Here is a 21,895-nt window from a genome sequence, read left to right as displayed (position 1 = left end):
AATGGGGTCCAAATAATATAAGCCTGAAACAAACTATTGTAAAAAAAAATTCTACAGGAAAAAAATTTATAATAGAAAATTGTTAAGATTTGCATTTGGCGAAGACTTTCGAAAATTAGCGAGTGAATACTTTCGATATTTGGCTAATTTACTGGCTAATAATTTAAAATCCTTAGCGCGGGCCCTGCATGCACACATATATATAGATAGATAGATAGGTTTTTCGGTTCGATTTCAGAGGGTGGAAAATGAAGTCTGATATTGAGAATATCTTGGGAAATGCAGCAGAGTTGCAGGCAAAATGCAGAAAGAAAGAATCCTTCCCATCGAACCCAGCTCAGTATGCGGACGGTAAGTATTTCATCAAACATGTAAAATGATCGACTCTTTCATATGATACAGACTGACGGCACACCGAAATGGATTGTGCTTGAAAAAATTGTGAAAAAAGGTGAAGAGAACAATGTGAAAACCATGCTTTTGCATAATGCGTGGTGTGAAAATCTTAATTTCGAAAAGGGAAAATTAAGCACTTTAAAAACAGCTAATAAAAAATTTAAAAAGGAAAAGCGAAAATAAGCACCTTTAAGTACTTTTTAAAATACGTTACGCACCATGTCCTTGACTGTTAACATTGAGAAATAGATAAAATTCTAGCGGTCATCTTTAGAGTCAAGTTAAATCAATTAATAGTGTAAGCATGTGCAAAAACGTCAGGTCAAATTTGAATGGTACCGTGGATAAATATTTTAGAAATATTGCGTTAAGCATTCCCGTTTAAAAACACAGAAAAACATAATTTCCTGCTTTAATTATAAACCTACCTAGATTAAATTGAATGCGCTTTAATGTCAAATTATGAAATAATTTTAACATAGACCCCAAAATCCTTTTGTAGAACTATGTGAATGGTGGTTCAATGAACATTTAATGCGAATTATCAAATTTTCCGCTATAACCGAGCTATTAAATATTTCTTGGATATTTTTTGTTCCAGTTTATTTTTAAAACTACCACCGAAAAAAAATTCTCAATTTTATCTTCCAAGCAAGCACTCAGGAAAACAAGATGACGGACAACACGAGATTGCTGTGGTTAATGTGATCGTTAATGTCGTCAATAACGAAAAGGAATCTAGCGAAGATGATGAAGACAGTGACGATGAAAATCAACTAATAAAAATCTCTCAAACAGATGGACTAAAAGCTATCGAAATTGCTATTCAATATATAAAACAGGGGTTTCCAACTTACATGAGGCCGGGGGCCGCAATTAAAAACATCAATCAATTGGCGGGCCGCAACAAAACTTTATATAGGAGTCTTTTACGTTTGAAGGAACATTAATATTACTGTCAGATTTTCATATAAGTTGTTCAAAACAAAAGTATTGAATTACAAATAAAATATAAAGTAGATTTTTACCTGAGAAATAATTTTTTTTTGCGCCGCTGGTATGTTAAATTTCACAGAAATGAAGAAATTAGGATTTTTTTTTTTTTTTTTAACGAAGAAAAGTACTTTTTAACTTTAAAGTTTTATACGAAAATTGTCCACAAAAAAGTGACAACTAATATATTTTAGTTCGCGGGCCACAAAAAAAGGTTTCGCGGGGCGGATGTGGCCCGCGGGCAGCCAGTTGGTAACCAGTGATGTAGAACAAGAGGCGACGCGACACCTGCCTTCCAATTATCCCTAAAAAAAAATGGTGAAACATTGCTGTAAAAAGGCGCCCAAGTAATGTAAAACAAAAAACGGTTAAGGACTTAAAATAAAAACTCTTTAATTCTCGTAAAGTATGTTCATTAAGTGCTTTTAAGTAAGCTTTTTAATTATAATATGATTTCTATTTGGTGCACTCGTATACATTTTGTATTTGTTAAATATATTGCATTTATACCTACCCTTTTTCTTTCCTTTTTTTTAATACTCTTCGCTTTAACCGAGTTTTTCGGTTATCCGAGTCAGTCGTGGTCCACATTCATTCGGATAATCGGGATGTATTTTGTTATTCCGCCGTTTAGGAAGAATATAGACAGATACCCTTAAGCAACCATAACTTTAAAAAAAACTAAAAAGAGATATTCAATTTGTTTCGTCCTTTTCATTTTGAAAAAAAGACTTCAGTTCTGAAAACCAATCAAAAGCAAAGGTAAATAAAACTATTTAAAATGATTGATTAAAGTTTCATTAAAATTTCGTACTTGAGCTCAATTAAAAGGAATTGTTGGCGATGCGAAACACAACAGATCCTTGAATGAAAGAACAGCCAAGGTTAACTTCTTTAAACGTCACTCAGCTTTAATGCGAATGAATTTTTATAAAAAGGGAGAGTAGGACGTTTATGATTCATACGTAGAGAAATGAAAATAGTAAAGTAATTTATAAGGGTCAAGACCAGTGGTCGGAAAAACTACATTTTCTTTGTACTTAAATTAAACTACTTTATTACATCTGTAATTAATTACAACTACTGTTTTTTAAATGAAGCGACTACAAACTACTTCCGAAATGTAGTCACTTCTTCGCTACTGTTAGATAATTTGTATGAGTGTATTCTCAAAATTTATTAAAATAAAGAATTACAAAATTTTTCACTTTATACTGTTTCGTATTACAGTACGGAACCCGTTATCTGGAAATCAGAAAACCGGAAAACCAAAAAACCGGAACGAATTTCGATAAATTTTCCCGCCATTTTTTAAAAAAAATTTTTTTTTTCCTCATAAGATTTTAGGATTCTTTGTTCTTTTTTGAAAGATGTTTACCTTACCATCATTTTGAAAAGAATAATTAGTGATTTACTTCATCGTTTTTTCTTCTTTTTAAGATTATTTCCAAATATTATTTTTTTTTTAGTTGGGTTTAACAATAAAAAAAACGGCTTTTTGTAGCGATTCAGAAAACCGGAAAAATCAGTTATCCGGAATAGCGATGGTCCCGATCGTTCCGGATAATCGGTTCCCTAGTGTATTTCTGTTTAAGAAGGCGAGGGGTACACTGCCGTTCTATTGGGAGAAAAAATGCGTAAGTGCATCCCGATTAATTTCGAAAAAAGTGATTTTTTTTTTTTTTTTTTTTGCTTGTTTTTTTTATTGCTAAGATGAGCCGTGATAGCTTAGGGGATAGAGAGCGTTCGATACGAATTCCGCACGTGCCTTGCACCGATCACAGTGCTGACTTAAAGTATCCTCAGTAGTAGACGGATCATGGGTTAGAATTTCTCCCAATACTTGATCCAGGCCCTTGTCTTCTGGATCGGGTTCAAAATTAGTTGAACATCAGTAGTCGCAAACCCAAAAAATTGGATCAGCTGTTCAACGACGGTTACAAAATATGCTATAAGACAAAATAGAATTTCAGAAGGAAAAAAAAAAATAGATTTTTTTTTTTTGTAATTTTTTTTATTTTTGCAATATAGTTTATACTAAAATGCCAAGCGTGAAAAATTACAATTCTTAATTTTTTGTCGCTTACCTTAATGTTTCTACTGTGCGGCAGTATATGCACAGCGCGCAAACAAAATAAACGGACCATCCTGAATAACTTTTGATGTAATTTTTTTTTGTTCAGAATTTATTGATTTTTTGTTATATCTTCTAATTAACAAACAAATACTAGTTAATTATAGATGGTTAACCGCGTAAAGCTAAGCGCAGATGGCGTTAGCGGCTAAAATTCAATGTAAGACTTTCTGGCTATTACTTCCGACTGCTTTTTACGCCTTATCTTAAAAAAAAAAAAAAAAAAAAAAAAAAAAAACACCATTCAATATTATTATACTTGCAGTGTTTTCATAGATCCGAATTGATTCAACACGTATCTATTAACATTTTACAAAATAATTTAAATTAAATAATAAAAATAGTTATTACGAACTATAACGTATTATTTATTGGATTTCCAGAGGGAGAAAAGCACAACCTCTTGATCCTCTTTGAAGCAAAATATTATGTATTCAAACCAGTGTTCTATCAAAAATTCAATAATAACAACAAAATAGTTTAACGAATAAAACCTATGCACATTGATTTAGTGAGAAAAAAAAAAACTAAGTAATTAAACTTCATTACACATCAACTATCCGGTGGCAATCGGCTGTTAGTTGAATGATCAAGGTTTTCTATTAAACTCACAGGATAAAAAGTCTATTTCTTATTATCTATCCAAAAGAACAAAGAGGCACAAGGTCGGCAATTAGCACCTGGCTGTTTACGATTCAATGTTATTCAAGAGCACAACCCCTTTCAGTCGCTGAAAGATGGGGCAGTCGGTCTGACGCCGAAGAGTTACCTGACTGTATACTTGTTTTTAACATTGTTGGCAGCACAAGTGCTATCAATCAACCACGGTAAACACTAACGACTTATATCCGAATAAATGAGGAGTTAATGGAGGACAAATTAGTACTCTCCGTATTGGTAGAGTCTGACATTTTAAAAAATTTTATTATTCGTGTTTACACGATGTGCAGAATGTAAATACAAATAATAAAAAAAAAATTTACACCAGCAGGTAATAGGCAGGGGTCTGTTTAGAAGAAATTTGGGTCCGTTAACGGACCCTTCACAAAATATCTTTTCATAAAAACGGACCCGTCACAAAATATTTTAACTTAAAAACGGACCCTTCACAAAATGATTTTTCTTTTAATCGGACCCTTCACAAATTTGTTTATTTTCATTATTGTTTTGTTAATCGAATAAACCCTTTCCAGGGTAGAAAACAAGAAAAATGGATGTAAACGAATTAAGTTCTTCGGCAGACGATTCTTCCATTATTCGTCCGAAATTAATATTCTGCGTTCAGCAGTATAGGCTAAATACCAAATATTTGTATGTTGCATCTCTAATTTAGAAGGAGCAATTGTTGTTTATTTTTTACAATTTAATTTTTTTAATTACAATTTTACAGTGTTAAGCATAATCTTGTATGTCTATACAATTTAAAAACTCCTTGAAAATTTTTTTTTTTGAAATAACGGGCCCTATCTGCACAAATTCATAAAAGCGGACCCTGGTTGAAAGAATGTGAGTAATTTTTTCACAATTTCACGAAAAACGGACCTTTCACAAAATGTCTGGACAGACCCCTGATAGGTGAAGTAAAAATGTGTTGAGGATAAAAACAAACGATATAGCTAGCTAGTTGTGAATAACCGAAAATGAATTCGATAAACCATCCTTTTGATGATGTTTTTTTAATGTGCAGAAAGGGTTCGACTGAAATTCTAAAAACAAAATTTAAATCATTTTTAAAAAAAAATTCTCACGATCACGTGGGATGTATGACGGACCAACTACTTATTTCCTTTTATTTGAATGTCGTTTGCAACATACAAAATGGTAGCGAAATTCATACCTTATATCATACGAGAAAATTAAACATTTATTCCTTCAATGAGTTATAAATACAGACTGATGTTTTGTATTTTACATACAAAAATAATAACTATTAATACTTTTATTAAAAAAAAAAAAAAATTTCACTTTAAGAAATAATTTTTTTAAATCACGTTAATTATTTTTAAACATTAAATCCAAAAGTTGACGGTAAATAATTCTGAAGAAATTTAAAAAAAATTTCAGAAATTGCATTTTATCTCTCGGGAACTATATTCTATAGACCGTTTTGTTTCTAAATATGCCATTTAAAAGCACGCAGTTTAACATGATGTAAAAATTTTTACTTTTTATAATTCAAAAACATTTTTACTCATTTTTAAATACATAAAAAGTAATTATTTTACTTTATAACAGTCGTTGAACAGCCAAACCAATTTTTTGGGTTTACGACTGCCAATACTCAACTCCATAGCCCGATAATTTTGAATCCAATCCAGAAGACAAGAGAACTCCTGGATCAAGTATTGATGGAAATTTGCTTTCAAGGAGGACTTTTTGATAGAGCACGCATTTGCTTTACATGGAGAGGATAAACTACGAAACCTCCCATGGTTAGCCTAAAGCCAAGGATCTCTAACTCATAATCCGTCTATCACTGAAGATATTTTACGTCAGCAGAGGATATTTTACGTGTGGTCCGTGCGAGCCGGGTGCAGAATTGGAATTGATCAGCCATCATTGGAATTCGAACTCGGCCCACCTCATTGGAAGGCGAAGACTCTATCCCTTAAAGCACCATGGCTCGTTCAAAAGTAACAATTATTTAAAAATCTCTTTTTGCATAAAATGCTATTAAATGTGGTAAATTTAATATTGGGTATAAACTTTTTTTTAATTTGTCCAATCGCCTAGTTGGTTTCACGATAAAGCGAAACGAAGTGAAAAGTAGACAAAAATTAAATTAAAAAAACCAAACTTAAGACCGTTCTCATTCAGTAAACAATCAGGATTATATTTTATCTTTTAAGAGAATCTCACTACTCTATACATGTTTTATTACAGTCGTTGAACAGCCAACCCAAGTTTTTGGTTTACGACTACTAACGTTCAACTCTGTAATCCTGTAATTTTGCACCCAATCCAGGAGACAAGAGAACTCCAGGATCAAGAATCGGGCGAAATTTTGCCTTCGCGGAGGATTTCCATCTTGGGGTCAGAAATCCAAATCGGTCGAAAAAAGGGTGTGTTTATATTTAAAGAAAGTACGTTTTTGTTTCTGATTGCGTAACTAAAAAATATCGTCGACCCTAAACAATTAACATATTTGAGGTCATCCCTTCAAAACATTAAGATTGAGTCTTAAGATGTGATCATTAGATCTAAAGTAATTTAGGGTAGTTCCATTTCTTTTCCTTTTTTTGCAAACTCAAGAGTTAAAGAGTGATTTGCTTATTATTTAATTTACTTTTTTGTAAAATTGAGTTTAGAGTTAAAGAAAAATAATTTAATTGAATTTTGGTTAAGAAAAATTAAGTTAAAGAGCTTGTAGAGGAATGGCTAACAGATTATATACTAGTTCCATTCCTCTTTTTACAACGGCTATTCAAGGTCAAAATGATGTAATGGACAACGAGAGGTCAAAATAGAAGGGTGTCAATTTGCTCACGTATGGCAATTAAAGCTCTCTCTCATTTTCACAATAAGTCTAATAGTTATCACTAGATAGAGAAACAAACGATGCGAAACTTGTTATCACTTAAAAGCGATAACGTAAATAGTAACTGCAAACACTCTCCCAGTATTGGGTGATTACAATAATTAATTAATTAATAGCAAATGTTCAAATGTAATTGATTAAACGTTCAAATTTTCCTACACACATGATCGAATTGCTGGGTTATTAATTTCAAGCTTAACAACACTGGCGGGAAAAATACGAGACCAAATATAATCTAATAATTTTATACGAGGATTTTAATTTTTTTAAAAATAAGAAACAATTTTTTTAACTTTACTGATTTCGCAGCTAAATATGGATTTATTTTAAACGCATTTTGTCTAATAAAGAGAAGATGAAACAAATTTTAATAATCCTACAGTCGGGCAACGTAACTGGGCTAGGTAATAGAGTTCAGATACTGCGTTGGGGCCGATGCCTTTTCCTTAATTACGGTGGAGACATGGGCAACACTGCACTATCTTTATTGTCCAAGGATGAGTTTGGAAAAAAACAAAAAATCTGAAAATCGAAATCCAAAAACGATGTGCGCAAAACAAATTTTAAATAATTAAAAAAATTCCTGAAATTTGAGGAAGAACTGTATGTAAGAAGCATATATCCGTTGAACATAATAAATTTTTTAATAAAAAATAACAATAAAAACGGCGAATTATGAACAATGCTTAATAAAAATTAATGTTTTTTTCCTTCAAAAAAAATTTCTGAATTCTAATCTCGATGTGAGATTTTTAAATCGCGTGAATGCGAATTCCAATGGGAGATTTTTAAATCGCTTGAATAAAAATCGATATGTGCAATTTTAAATCACATGGATACGACTCGAGATGTGCAATTTTAAAACCCGTCAATACGAATCGAGATGTGTAATTTTAAATCGCGTGAATACGAATCGAGTTGTGTTATTTTAAATAGCGTGAATATTCGATAGCGATATGATTTTAAATCCAGTAAATGCAATTTTAAATAGCGTTTAAATAGGTACGAAAATGAGTAAAAAAAAAAATTTTTTTTCTTAGAAAAGCAGAATTACTTTTTTTATTAAGTTGAAGGAAAAAAAATTAAAATAACGCCAAAAAGCTGAAAAACCTCATCCTTGATAGTTTCAACACATAAATACCCACTAGTTATGAAAAGAAAGAAAATATTGGCATACGAATTGATGAATGTAAACTTTAACGATACAAGACATGAGAGAGGCTGCGCCAAATGAACTTACGTGATGTACGGTGCTGAAAACTATATCTGACAGAAAAATTAGAAAAATGGTATTTCGTGATCGTTAAAATCGCATGTATCCTAAGAAGATACATTAATTATTGATTAATTCATTTTAAAAGAATTGAAGAAAATAATTACTACATAATAAGCATTTGAAGTGAAATGTGCAGTTGTTTAATTCTGTCTTTTACACTGTATGCGTAACAATAAATAATTTCGAAGTTGAAATTCGTTCTTAAAAGATCATATTTCTTAATGCCTGTTCCCACTGTGTGAAAAGTAATCCTTAAATTTTAAACAACCGAAAGAATTAACACGCAACACTTCTATTTTTCACTTTCAATAAAATTAAACGTTACTCTGTCGCACATTTTAAAGTTGCGTTTAAAGCACTGGAGGTATGCCAGATTATGTCACATTAATCACGTGATCAGAAACGACATTAAAAGTGGGGCCACAAATAAAAAAGATTTTTTTTATCTTTAAGCGAGAGGTCTCATCCTCGAAGGTAATATTCATAAAAACATCGGTTAAAACCGCCTTTTATCAAACCAGTCATAACACATCAAAATAATTGCTTTATTCAAAAATTGCCAGAACTTAAACTCTCACAAAAACTTCCAATTCCTTTTTTAAAAAATTGGACAAACAAAAATCAGATGTGGATTTCATAAAGAGTCTAAAGACCTTCACAACTAATTTCTCATAGAGCGTCTGCGGTTTATTGGTTAGATTTTCCGATTCCTTATTTGAAAAGCATCTGTTTTATTTTAAAATCGGAATGTAGGGAAAATGAACCAAGTAAAATTGTTTAGGAATTATTAAATGTAAATCAAGGCACACAAGAATTAATGCTAATCAAAATAAATACAAATTACGAAAATATAACACAGGTTCAACTGTGTTATATTTTCCAAACCAACTGTGGCTATCGACCCATTAATTAGTGATAGACCCAAACATTAAAATGTTGAATAAAATAGAGGGTAATATTTTCTGGATTTAATATTTTAAAGACAAATAGCTATTAATTTAAGCAGTAATTAATATTTAATCTTGGAAACTCATAATTCATATCATTTCCTCATTCATAACAATTCAACATTTCAGATAAATGATTATTATTATTGAGGGTTCTTTTTTAAGTATGGGCCATTTGAAAATAAAAACCACACGAAAGAAAATTTCTAAGAAGGGAATTTATTTTCAGATTCTACATGAGTTTCTCGTTTTTTCAGCACAGTTGCCAAGTTTGTTTAAACACTTATCAGACCTTACAACTAGATTTAGAATACCCTCTTCATACTAATTTCCCGCCTGCTCCGTTAACCAACAGGTCACAGCCGTTTCCACGTATTCGTCATCGTTGTAGTGATTACCACCAAAAAGATGTTTAAAATATCGGAAAAGATGAAAATCACTCAGTGCAAGATCTGGACTGTTTTAGGGAGGGTTGGTCCAAAACTTTCCAACCAGAAAGAGTCCAGTAAAACTGGGATCTAAGCCATAGCCACCGAGAGTCAAGGCCTCTAAAAGGTTTGTGACGTCATCTTGGGAAGTGTTAGCGAACCGTAAGATAACGCGGAATTCAGATTTCTATTAAGAGAAAACTATAATAAATAGTTCACATTTCCCTAGCAGCAAAATAACTTGGCCCCTCATTGGACCAATATTCACCAATATGGACGCAATAAGGGTTTAAAGAGCCGTTATTTTTTGCGATATTGGCCCTATATAGAATTGTCCGATTCACCCGATATTTTACAGCCACTTTACAACCAATATAGGTCCTATATAGAATTGTCAGATTAACTCAATTCATTTTTCAACCAATATAGACTCGATATAGACTGATATTAGCCCTATATAGGACCAATATTAAAAAATCTAGACATCCCAATATTGGTCCCTCGGCCCATACAGAGACAAAATGGAGTCAAGATAAAATTGTAGCTAGGGTTTTGAGCGACGCAAAATATTTTTGTTTAACAAATTTAATAGCACTTAAATATTTTTTGATTTTTAATAGAATAAATCAATGTTATTTATCACGTTGTAACTCAATAAAATGAACATGTAGAACTGTTAGGTGCTTTTCATGACGGTATATTATGCGTATTTCATAATAGAAAAAGATTTTAATAAGAATTTTTAAATTTAAATCTTGATTCGTCATAACTATTTTTAATAACAAAAGAATAAATCTTGTTTAAGTGTATAATTTATTATTTTCTAACATGTAATGAAATATTAGATTTAATCATATAATTATATAATTTAAAAACATAATTTAATAGCTAACGCTTTTCTTTACTAGTTTTTAAAATATACTACTAGTGAATATAAATTTTTATTTTTTTAAAAACTAGCATAGTAAAAAAAAGCTTTAGTTATTTTTAAAAGAAAGAAAAATTAATAACAATGTTGATTGGCATTTAAAGCTTATTTATTCTTTACGATAGCTTACGATCATGAGAAAATATTCATACTTGAAAACAAAATAACTCCAATGCATTAAATCATATTAATAAAGAATGAATTCAAATCATTGTCAGCCATTTTAATTTTTGTACGTTATAATTTTAAATGAATATTAATGAAACTCTTGTTAATGCTTCAGATAGTATTAATAAATTTTGAGTTTGCTCCAGATTAAATGTGCTATTCCCAATTGATTCCCATTTTTATGTTTATCTTTTAGATCAAAAAGTGAAAAGAAACAGACTAGAAAAAATAGTATAAATATGAAATAGGACTCAGATTAGTTAAAAGAGTCAGGTATCTATGCAGAAAAAAATGGCAATCATATTTACGTCAAAATCTTACAGGACGAAAGTAAACACACTGTACAGGGCCCGACTTAGCCTACTTGGGTCCCGGGGCAAAAACTTCTTTGAGGGCCCCCTCTGCTTAACTACTTTAGTAATGAAGGTATTTAATATTTCGGAATTTAAAGATATTTAATTTTGAGGTTGGGGAAACCAACCAGTGAAGGAACATTTCATATATACCTATTGATTAAAAATAAGAATTTGAAAGTTTTTCTTTAGATTGATTGGTAACAATAGCTTACTGCCAAACAATAGAAAGTCATCTAGCAATGTTTTGGATAACCTGGTCACATAGACTTCTCTGGAAATTTTTTTAAATTTGTTATTACCTCTGCAACATCTTGTTTCGTTGAAAAAATTATAAGGTGAGTGTTTGTATTTATATGTTTGAAGTGGAATTAATTGAATAGTTTTATTTTTGTCACTGAGAAAATAAGAATTCAATATATAGTTATTGAAGTTACGTTTCATTTTTTTAAGCATTATAGCATAATCAAGTACTGAGATAAGGGGGTGTTTATTCACTGGATCACCAAACGATGAAAAACCAGTGAAGGAACAAGTGTTTCTTTACTGAGAAATTTTGTGTTCCTTCACTTGGTCTTCTTACTAATTGTTATTTGAACCTCCAAAACTTTAAAACAATATTATGTAAGTTCTCTACAATTTTTTTACATAATTTGCAATTAGTAGCAAATATGTTGACACTGTCATTTAACTAAAATTACGAATTTTGAAATTAATATGATTTTTAAAAGGCAAGCGAAGCTTAAGTGTTCCTTCACTGGTTAGTTTAACCTATTTAAATTTTTCACCTCATTATAGATAACAAGAAAATTGACAAGAATCTAAAATAGCTATGAAGTCCCTCCCCTTCAAATGGTCAGACGAAATATCATTCAATCCATTTTATTAGTTCTCAGATAATTCTATGTCCATCATGCCAAATGCAGTTTTCTGACCTAGCAGCGAAAAATTCATATCCTTGCTGACATTAGGGCTACATTTACGCAATTACGATGGCTCAATGAAGCCAATCAGAAGATCGTGTTTTGTAAACAGATTGCAATTTGCAATATATAAAAATACAGGCTTTCGATTGGCCAAATTTGTCCACCGTAATTGCGAAAATTTATCTGAATTCCGCCTTAGAAAGCCATGGAAACCTTGAAACGAAATGTAGAAACCATACGAAATGTAGATTGTGTTCATACGATAGATTAATGAAGAAGCTAACTTAAAACTGAAGGATTTTACACAGTACTGATATTTTGTTTAAAAAAAAAGTTTATTAAAGAATATAACGTAAAATAAACTTTCTATTCAATTTGCGGGCCCCCTCTAATGCGGGAGCCCGGGGCAACTGCCTCTATGCCCACCCTTAGTCAGACTCTGACAGTATATGCAACACCTGAAGTAGGAATTTGAACAAAGTAGGAATTTGTTACACGAGGTAAATGCATAAGCAGCTATAAGAAAGAAAAAAAAAGTTGTGAAGATGCTTCAAATCGCTGAAGCCTACAAGTTAGGCGAAAAATATTAAAGTAAGCAAATATTTTAGTTTCATGGAGTAGGCCGAGAATATAACAGACCGGATTCAGGAAGGGGCGATCCAATACAATAGAATTTGGTATTGGCACGCACCTTCTGTTTATTGATTTTAAAACAGCCTATGATAGTATTAGCCGAAAAACTCTAATATCAGCCTTAAGATAATTTAATATACCGGAGAAACTAGTGAAGTTGATTAGCTTGACACTAAGTGAAACCAAAATCATGGTCAAGATACAGTGTAGTCTTTCCCATCCAATAGAAATTAAAAATGGTGTACGATAGGGAGATGCCTTGGCATGTCTCCTCTTTAATCTAGCATTAGAAAAAATAGTAAGGGACTCAAACATCAACAACCGAGGAAATATCATCAACGAATCAGTTCAAATATTGGCTTTTGCTAATGATTTAGATATTATCACTAGAACGCAGACAGCACTAACAAAATCCTTTTTATGTCTGGAGAAGGAAGCCATTAAGATGGAATTAAGAATCAATGAAAATAAAACTTAATATATGCCTTGCACAAAAGCTGGCTATGAAGAAACACAGTTTGAAATTGGAGCATACAAATTCGAAGCCGTTGATAGCTTCACCTATTTGGGGTCTAAGATTAACAACAAAAACGACATTACACAAGAAATACACACGAGAATCACAATGGTCAATAAGTGTTTTTATGGTCTAAGAAAATATCTTAAGTCAAGCCTAAGAAAAAGAAAAGCAAAAGTGTTACTCTATAAATGTCTTATACGATCAGTGCTTACATACGCATGTGAGACCTGGACAATGACCCGTGGAGATGAAAATATGATAGCTAGATTTGAGAGAAAAATACTGCGAAGCATTTTTGGTGGAATAAGTAAAAACGGTACCTGGTTTAGAAGATCAAACACGGAACATTACAAAGCATATAAAGAACCTGATGTCATTAAATTTATCAAAATTCAAAGGATTAAATGCACAGGCCACATTATAAGAATGGAGGATAGCAGGACAACCAAAAAAGTCTCAGTGCCAGACCAACAGGCACAAGAAAAAGAGAACGACCAAACCTAAGATTTTTAGACTGCCTTGAAAAGGACCAACAAGTTTTAAGGATAATAAACTGGAGAATCTTGGCTAAGGGAAGAATGTCTTGGCATAGGCTTGTTGAGAAGGTCAAGGACCATCCTGGGCAGTCGTGCCAATGAGAAGAAGAAGGAGTAGGCCGAGAGCATGCCTACTGAGTTTAGTTAATCCTTATTTTGATGAGTTGAATTTTTAAAAACGCGTCTTGCGTATCCAAAAGATGGATACTTAGTGCTACGTACTAAAACAAGAAACAACCTGAAAAAAGTTTTTTTTTTTTTTTTAAATATTATAACCGTCGTTGAACAGCCGACCCAATTTTGGATTTTACGGCTACTAATATTCAACTCCGTACCTTGTAATTTTGAACCCAATTCCTGGATCAAGCATTGGGAGAATTTGTCTTTACTTTCAGATTAAACGAGCCCGCATTTGCGTTACATGGAGAGGAAGACCGCGAAAACCTCCTACGATTAGCCCGATGGCAAGGAGACTCTAACCCACGATCCGTCTACCACTTAGGATATTGTACGTCAGCACTGTGGTCAGTACAAACCGGATGCGGAATTCGCATCGACCAGTCATTGCTGGGATTCGAACCCGGTTCACCTCATTGGAAAGCAAACGCTCTATCCGCTGAATGATCGCGGCTCGAAAGTTTAGTTCATGATAATGGTGATTTGCTATAAAAAAAAAGCATTTAGAAATAAGTTCAGTTAGGGATTTTAATTTATCAGGGCAATGAACCGTTCCTGGCCTCTCACTAAATTTAACATTTTCCATACTAAAAAGGCATTTACTATAAAGGTGGGGCAAAAAAAAAAATTCTATCATTTTAGTTTTGTTTTTCAGTACTAGAGAAAAAAAGCTTCAGTTGTTATCTTAAAAAAACAAAGATTCACGATAAGAATAAGGTTGCAATATTTGCTTAACGATCACTATCATATTCAAAATAAGAACATTAAACAAATAATTATTGGACGATGTTATATGAGATATTTGGTTTTGAAACCAAAAGCAATTCCGTTTATTTTTGGAAACACCGCAGCAGAAACAGAAGGGAAAAAAATAGAAAAGTTTTCAGAAACAAGCGTGAAATAAAAGTAATTTTCAGATTATAAAATATTCATAATATTTTCATAAGGAAAAAAAATGAAACAATTATAAAATGCACACAGAGTGAATTTACGGTGAGCAGCGTCACAATAAAGTATTGATATTAGAATGTAACACTTGATTGAACCAATTTGGTAATGTGCGTAATATAGATGCATTACAAAAGAATAAAATCAAGATTGGTAATGTTACATATTAGATAGCAGAGTGGGATGTAGCAACTGAGAGGATCAATTTATTAATGGGCGTTAGGAAAGTGTTTTCATAATTTATAATTAAGTTTGTCACAATCGCAAGTTACAAAAAATACCACTTTATATACATCTATAAATAATAATTTGTATCCATTTCACTTATTGATGAAGTTATTCTTGAAATTCACCACACTTGATTATTAACATGACGGAATTTTGACGCTGTGAACCTAATAAAAACTCAGCAGACATAATAAAAACAAAATAGATTCGAAAGAAAAAACGCAAATCTGTCAACGAAAACAATGTAGCGAAACAACGAAATAAAATAGAACGGGAAAACAAACTATCAAAATCGTAGTATCCAAGAGAAGCAAATCAGAGCAGAATGCATTTCCAAGCTCTTTAGAGGAATGGTGAAAAACTTCTGTCCTTAATTAGGAAATCGGCATTCATATGAAAAAACAAGATCCCAAAGAATCAAGATCAGTTGACGTGAGTATTTCATTCAACATTCGATTTTATCGATTTTAATAGTAGTATTTGATAATAAAATTAGTTGAAAATGCTGTTTATCAACGATAATTATAAACTACAACTTATAAATTTAGCAACAATTAAGATACATTTGAAAATCAGTAAAGAAAGAGTACAAAAAAATAATAATAAATAAAAAAAAATACAGTCATCTCTCTATAGGAAGTTCCCATAACCATGTATAGAACAGAACAGTATATACATTTTTTTAAATATAAATGTAAGAATTTTTCTTTAAATCTTAATATAAGAGAATATTATATATTCTAACATTATTGACGATATTCTCCTGTTCTGAAAAATATTTGTATGGTTAATCTTTTTTTAAATTTTTGCTATTTGGACTTAACTTTTTATAATATGAATCTGAAATTCTATAGCTAAATCCAATCATTGCGGAATTCTTTTACTCTCAAAAGAAAGAAGAAAAATCAGGAACGTTTTTTTCCACCTCCAATATGCGAGAAAGGGATTTTTGGAATATAATTCTGCAGAAAGGGGAAAAACTCTGTAGATAAAAAAAAATAATAAATAAAATAAAATATCTTTCTGCAGGAACTCAGTAATGTTATGTGACACGATTCTGCAACGCAGAACGTACGCACGAAGCAAAAATACCTAATAATTTATAAAGTATTTCAAAGCTTTCGGACGAAAAAAAAATTGCGTAGAACATCGTATGGCATAAAAAAAAAAGAAAGAATGTTAAGTGAGCATAAATTGAAGAGAAGTTCTAAAAATATAGGCTTACCTGTAATTCGCACCACGCCACAGCGACACCTGTCAGAGTATCCAATCCTTTATAGACAGTCTTAAAGGAACCCCTACCGACTTCCTCCTCAAACTTAAGAAAACGGCCATCGGGAGATATGGCCTGTGCCTTTTCGGCTTCGTCTTTTTCCCGCAATTCACTAATTTTCGCACTCTCAATCGGCACACTTCTTATGGCAACGTCCGATAACTCATCTTCTACGTGAGCATCCTCCTCACCATTCAGTCCGCTGACAGCAGTCTTGGCCGACGGAGACCTCATCCTCTCTCCAGTCACCGACTGAATCACAGATTTATCTTTATCAGATTCGATAGGAACGGACTCTAGAGTTGTTACGGCATCTAATTCTTTATCACAGATTTCACCTTGCACGAGATAAGGTGGACTCAAAGTCGATTTGGACGCGTCGCGAGGATTAGTTAACATCAGTCGAATGTTGTACCGCGGTGACACTTTCTTGAAAGTCTTTTCCTCGCGGCATGGAGATGGACTCTTTTCCAACACAACATCAGTGGACACGCTGGCCGGCGGCGACGTGGGAGGCGTCGAATCTCGAGATCCGACACTGGACACATCGTGGGGTTCAGACACTGACCTGGAAGGTGAGTTTTGAGTCACACGAACACTACACGGTACTTTCGAACTCATGGTCCACGTATTCCTCCCCTTTTTCGTTAGGGTGTTAAGAGATTCCACGCTACCATCAGAAAGATCTGCAGACGATACTCTCACGATGGTTCGGCGAGAACTTTTGCTTCTGTTCGAAGAAGAAACACCGAGGCCCGCTGTTGACGAGGCCCTGGCATGTTTCCCACTGTGAGAAAAACACGTGGTGTGATGCGAAGAAATTTTACCTGATCTCTCAGGTGATCGTGTTTGTCTCGTCTGTTTGGGAGTTTCACCAGCGTTGGAAACAGACCGTTCCAACTTGCCATCCTGTCCTCGGTTAGGAGTGACGCCAGATGACGTTCGGAAAGGAGATTGCTTGCGTTGAGAGTTTCGATTAAAAGGCGGCTTTTGAAGGCTTACATTCTGACGACGGTTTAAGGGCGTCGTCGAAGGAGGGGTGATGCGATTCTCGTTCTGAGGTGCTGGTCGCTTGTAGGTCGGACTCGAAGTTTCAACGTTCTGGAACTGACCGGTTGCTGAGGTCATGCGCTGACGTGACATCTCAGAATGGCGTCCAAGATTAAATGTCTGCAAAATAATAAGGAATCTCTAAATGATGGAATTCTATGTTTTTCATGTAAATGATAATATTTCAGTTTATACAACAGCAAACTTCGAATAGATTTTTAAAAAATCTAAATAATAAGCACTCAGAGACTACTAAATTAAATGCTAAATACGTCGCTCGTAACGAAAGGGTTAAGCTTTATGGGAGAATGATTAGAATGAGCAGATTGTAAACACTAGCGTATTTATAATTTACAGTTTTGCATCAGGACTTCAGTGGGGTCCGCAATATGTGTTTTTACAAATTGCTTTTCTTTCTTAAAAATATTTCATTAACATAAACGATTTAAAATTAAAAATAACTTACCAAAACAATACAATTTTAAAATTATTGCTATACTAGCATAAACTCCGCACAAATTTCGAAGTTTTTAGGGTATACTTTAATAATTTGGCGTAACTTAAACAGAAACAGACAAGGTTCGATTTAACACATATCCATGTTTGTTGTAAGTTTTAATCATATTAAAGTAGATCGCAGAGCACTATTTTTAACTTTTAATGCAAAAAAAAATTAATTTAAAAGCAGGAATTTAATTTTTTGTCAATTATTTAAAAAAAAATAATAAACAAGCAAACTTTTCTCGAATAAATTTATCAAATAACAAAACAAAATAACAAACAAAAGGTTGAAATAAATTAGATTCTAGAGCACTATTTTTAACTTTTAATGCAAAAAAATTGATTCAAAAACAGAAATTTAATTTTTCGTTAATTAAATAAAAAAGATAAACAAGCAAATTTTTCTCGAATAAATTTGACAAATAACAAAATAAAATAACAAACAAAAGATTGAAATAAATTAAAAACCTTCTGAAGTACGGGCCCATCACAAATCCTACTAGTAGTCAAAGTAGTTTTTCTTCATACAAATTGAGAATAGTAATAGAAATTGAGTGACTTAAAAAAAAAAAGTTTTTTAACAAACAATAATCCCAAGAAAATAAGAAGGGCAATGATGCACGTGATCAAGACCGTCGTAATTTGAGATAGTTGATGAATGTTCATCGACCTCAAGCTATTTACGACCGTCATATTTACGCTAACCGCTGTGTTATTATCTTTAATGATGGTAAGCCCATAATTCAAAACTCCTCAAAAAAGTAATATCCTTGCCTAACATCGATCGGACAGAATTATGGGCTTCTATCTATAACCGCCGGCATAAGAAGCTTCTTTTACTTTGATTGATTCCTCTCCCCTCCTTTAACTATCAATAAACCATTTACGAAAAATAATTTAGAACTTAAAGAGTGTATGAGTTGTAAAAATGGAAATTATTAAAGAAGTTTAAATAAGACGTTATGGTAATCTAACCGTTCTTCAGGCAAATCTCACTAAATAGCTTTCATACTTTGGAGTATAAGAATTTTGAAACCACATTTTTATTAGTACATTAGCTACATATATTATTAGTGCATTAATTACTAATTGAATGTTCCGCTCAGTAACAAAATAGTGAAAGATGAATCAAATGAATTTTTTTCAGTCGGCTTTCATTGATGATAATCACTAACAAGAATCGATGGTATTAATTAATTCCTAGAACGATTTAATAAAATATATTTGTTTGAATACTTGCATGAATTAATATTTAAAAAGACATTATATTCTAAATTATTCTTACGATTATTTCATTATAAAGAATTTCAATTTTCTTATACTATAGTGCAATGCTCCAAAACTTGTAACGCAACTTTTTCCAAAAATAAATAAATAAATGCATAGAATGATCGAATCAAAAACACAATATCCTACTATCGCCAATTTATTATGTACTTAAAAAAAAAAAAAAAAAAAAAAAACTTGACAAATTTTCAGATTTAAAAAAAGGACCTGCTTGAGATAAGGTCGTTCAAACAGGGTCCGTTTTTCAATTTGTTCTGAAATTTAAAATTTAATTCAACTGAACGTCTACAACTTATGTAGCTTAAAAATAGAATCTGTAGAATGTCCTACTCAAAAAAATAGATGTTTAAAAGAAGAAATAAATTTCTCAAAAATAAATTTGTTAATGTTTAAAGTATATAATTACATTTATTCGAACTAAGTTTTATTCAGTACCTTAAAAAAAATATAATAATAATGAATATGTTAATTAGTTTCGACTTTTTAAAAAAAAAACGTGTCAATAATTACTATAATTTTTACAAAAAAAAAATGGGAGATAGTCATTTACTGCTTGAATTTTAAGGGAAAGGTTTTTATTTTCAGATCATTAAAAATTTACAATTTAAAGCAACGACCTCCACCCCCCTCCAAAATTAACTTTTGCTACAACCCTGTGTGAATCATTGGGAGTGAATAACAAATTATTAATTTTCTTCATTATGATTATTTTGTTCTCAGATAGCAAAATTTTCTATACAATGGATGTAGCATGATTTTTTTTAAAAAAATTCCGATAAATTGAATAGAAATGATCTCGTTTTAATCACACATGATTATCAGAAGAATTTTTTTATTTTTTATCTAGAACTTTTTTATTCTCTTTTACGTGAAGTTGCGGAGATGACGCTTTCCGTTGTCTTTAATTTTCAACGCTTAGTCATGCAAAGGTAAGGAAAACGAACAAGAATAATTAATCAGTCAGGCTTTAGTGATAAATTTAACTGTGGGGAAACGCTCTTTCTAGAATTTTTTTCACACTTTCTACAAGCCCTGAATAATTCGTATATTCCAAACCCTGAAAATTTTCGCGATGTTGAAGAATTTAAAGTATGCAGTTAACAGGGTAATTACATCACGATTTTTACATGTTGACTAAAAAGAGAGGGGCAATGACTGTAGAATTATGTACAGAGACTTGCAAAATATGGACCCTTTCTGGCTCAACAAATTTTAGACAGATAGTGAACTTTTTTAAGTAAAGAGATTTACTTGAATGTTGTTTAAAGATTAGTGGCTGCGAGGGTTGCTATTTATATTTCTGGCCTAATAATGAAAAAACAAATATGTAGGATCGAAATTGGTTTTATTGTTTTTCAAAATATTCTCCATGATGATCAATACACTTTTGCATGCGTTTGAGCCAATTTGCAAAGCACTTTTTCCAGTCCGATTGAGGTAACTCCAAAACATGCGTTTTGAATGCATCAACCGCTTCTTCGGGGGTCGAAAATCGTTGTCCACGTAATTTATTTTCGATGTGTTGGAATAAGAAGCAGTTATTGGGTGCCAAATCAGGGCTGTACGGCGGATGACCCATCAGTTCGATCTTTCGCTCCGTCAGAAATGCCTTTGTTTGAGTCGATGTGTGAGAGCTCGCATTGTCATGATGAAGAATGATTCACCTGTTCCTCTGCTTTTTTCGAATTTCTCCGATGACTTCTGGCAAACAAATGGTCGTGTACCATTCAGAATTGACCGTCCTGCGTTGCTCTAACGCCACTGTTGCCACATGACCGTTAATGCCGAAGAAACAGGCAATCATTTCTTTCGATGTGCTTCTTCCTCGAACAACCTTTGTTGGTTTTTCGTCGTCTTGGAAGACCCATACAGTTGATTGCTGTTTTGTTTCCGACTCATATGCATAGATTCATGATTCGTCACCTGTGTAGATGTTATACACAGCCTTTGATGTACCTTGAACGTATTTTTCCAACATTTCCTTGCACCAATCGACACGAGCCTTTTTTTGAGCGTTTGTCAGATTATGCGGGATCCAACGCGAACAAATTTTTTTTACGCTCAAATGTTCATGCAATATTTTATTGATGCTAGTCATACTAATGTCCAAAGACGCCTCTATCTCACGGTATGTCACATGACGATCTTGCTTTATCGGTTCACGCACAGCATCGATCTTTTCAGTGATCTTACAGTGCTGTAGGATGGCGCTTTATCGCTGAATAAAGAATTAAGTTCATCGAAGTACTCTTGTCTTGACAATCCACGTCGAAAGTTATGAAAAATACTGGCACGAAAATGTTCACGATTGAATTCCATTTTTTGAAAGAGAAGAACTTTTCAATTTACTGTCAACAACACAAATGAAGCTATAATGGTAAATCGTCTGCTGAATTTATGTTTAAAAATATCAAACTTTCGATTAAAATCGTCTGCGGGCGCCTAGCAACACTTTGCCAAGGCCAGAAATATAAATAGCAACCCTCGTATTAAAAAACGGTGGACGTTTAAAAGTGGGGATATAGTGTTATATAATAGTGTTACATTTTTAGTGAATTGCAATATTTTTGAAGTTCGCTGCACCAGTAAGGTTCTCTCTCTGCGGTGCCCTCATCCCAATTCAGATTTTCGTCTTAAATACTGATTGTTTTTTCT

The 21,895-nt window shown here is 32.5% G+C and overlaps 1 protein-coding gene across 6 annotated transcripts in view; it reads right to left on the bottom strand.

Annotated features, from left to right (window-relative positions):
- The window catches only part of LOC107440307 (uncharacterized), a 99,586-nt gene that overhangs the window by 68,895 nt on the left and 8,796 nt on the right, over positions 1-21,895 (bottom strand). For all 6 annotated transcript variants that reach the window (XM_071178948.2, XM_043050068.3, XM_071178947.2 and 3 more), the window contains exon 2: positions 16,355-17,572. In XM_071178948.2, the coding sequence (XP_071035049.2) occupies positions 16,355-17,545 (1,191 nt within the window). In that variant the 5' untranslated portion in view covers positions 17,546-17,572. The remainder of the gene's footprint in view (positions 1-16,354; positions 17,573-21,895) is intronic.

The sequence above is a fragment of the Parasteatoda tepidariorum genome, chromosome 6, assembly GCF_982258835.1.
Source record: "Parasteatoda tepidariorum strain Cologne lab strain chromosome 6, Ptep-v5.0, whole genome shotgun sequence".
NCBI classification, from domain to species: Eukaryota; Metazoa; Arthropoda; class Arachnida; order Araneae; family Theridiidae; genus Parasteatoda; species Parasteatoda tepidariorum.
This window is presented reverse-complemented; position numbering and strand designations above follow the sequence as displayed.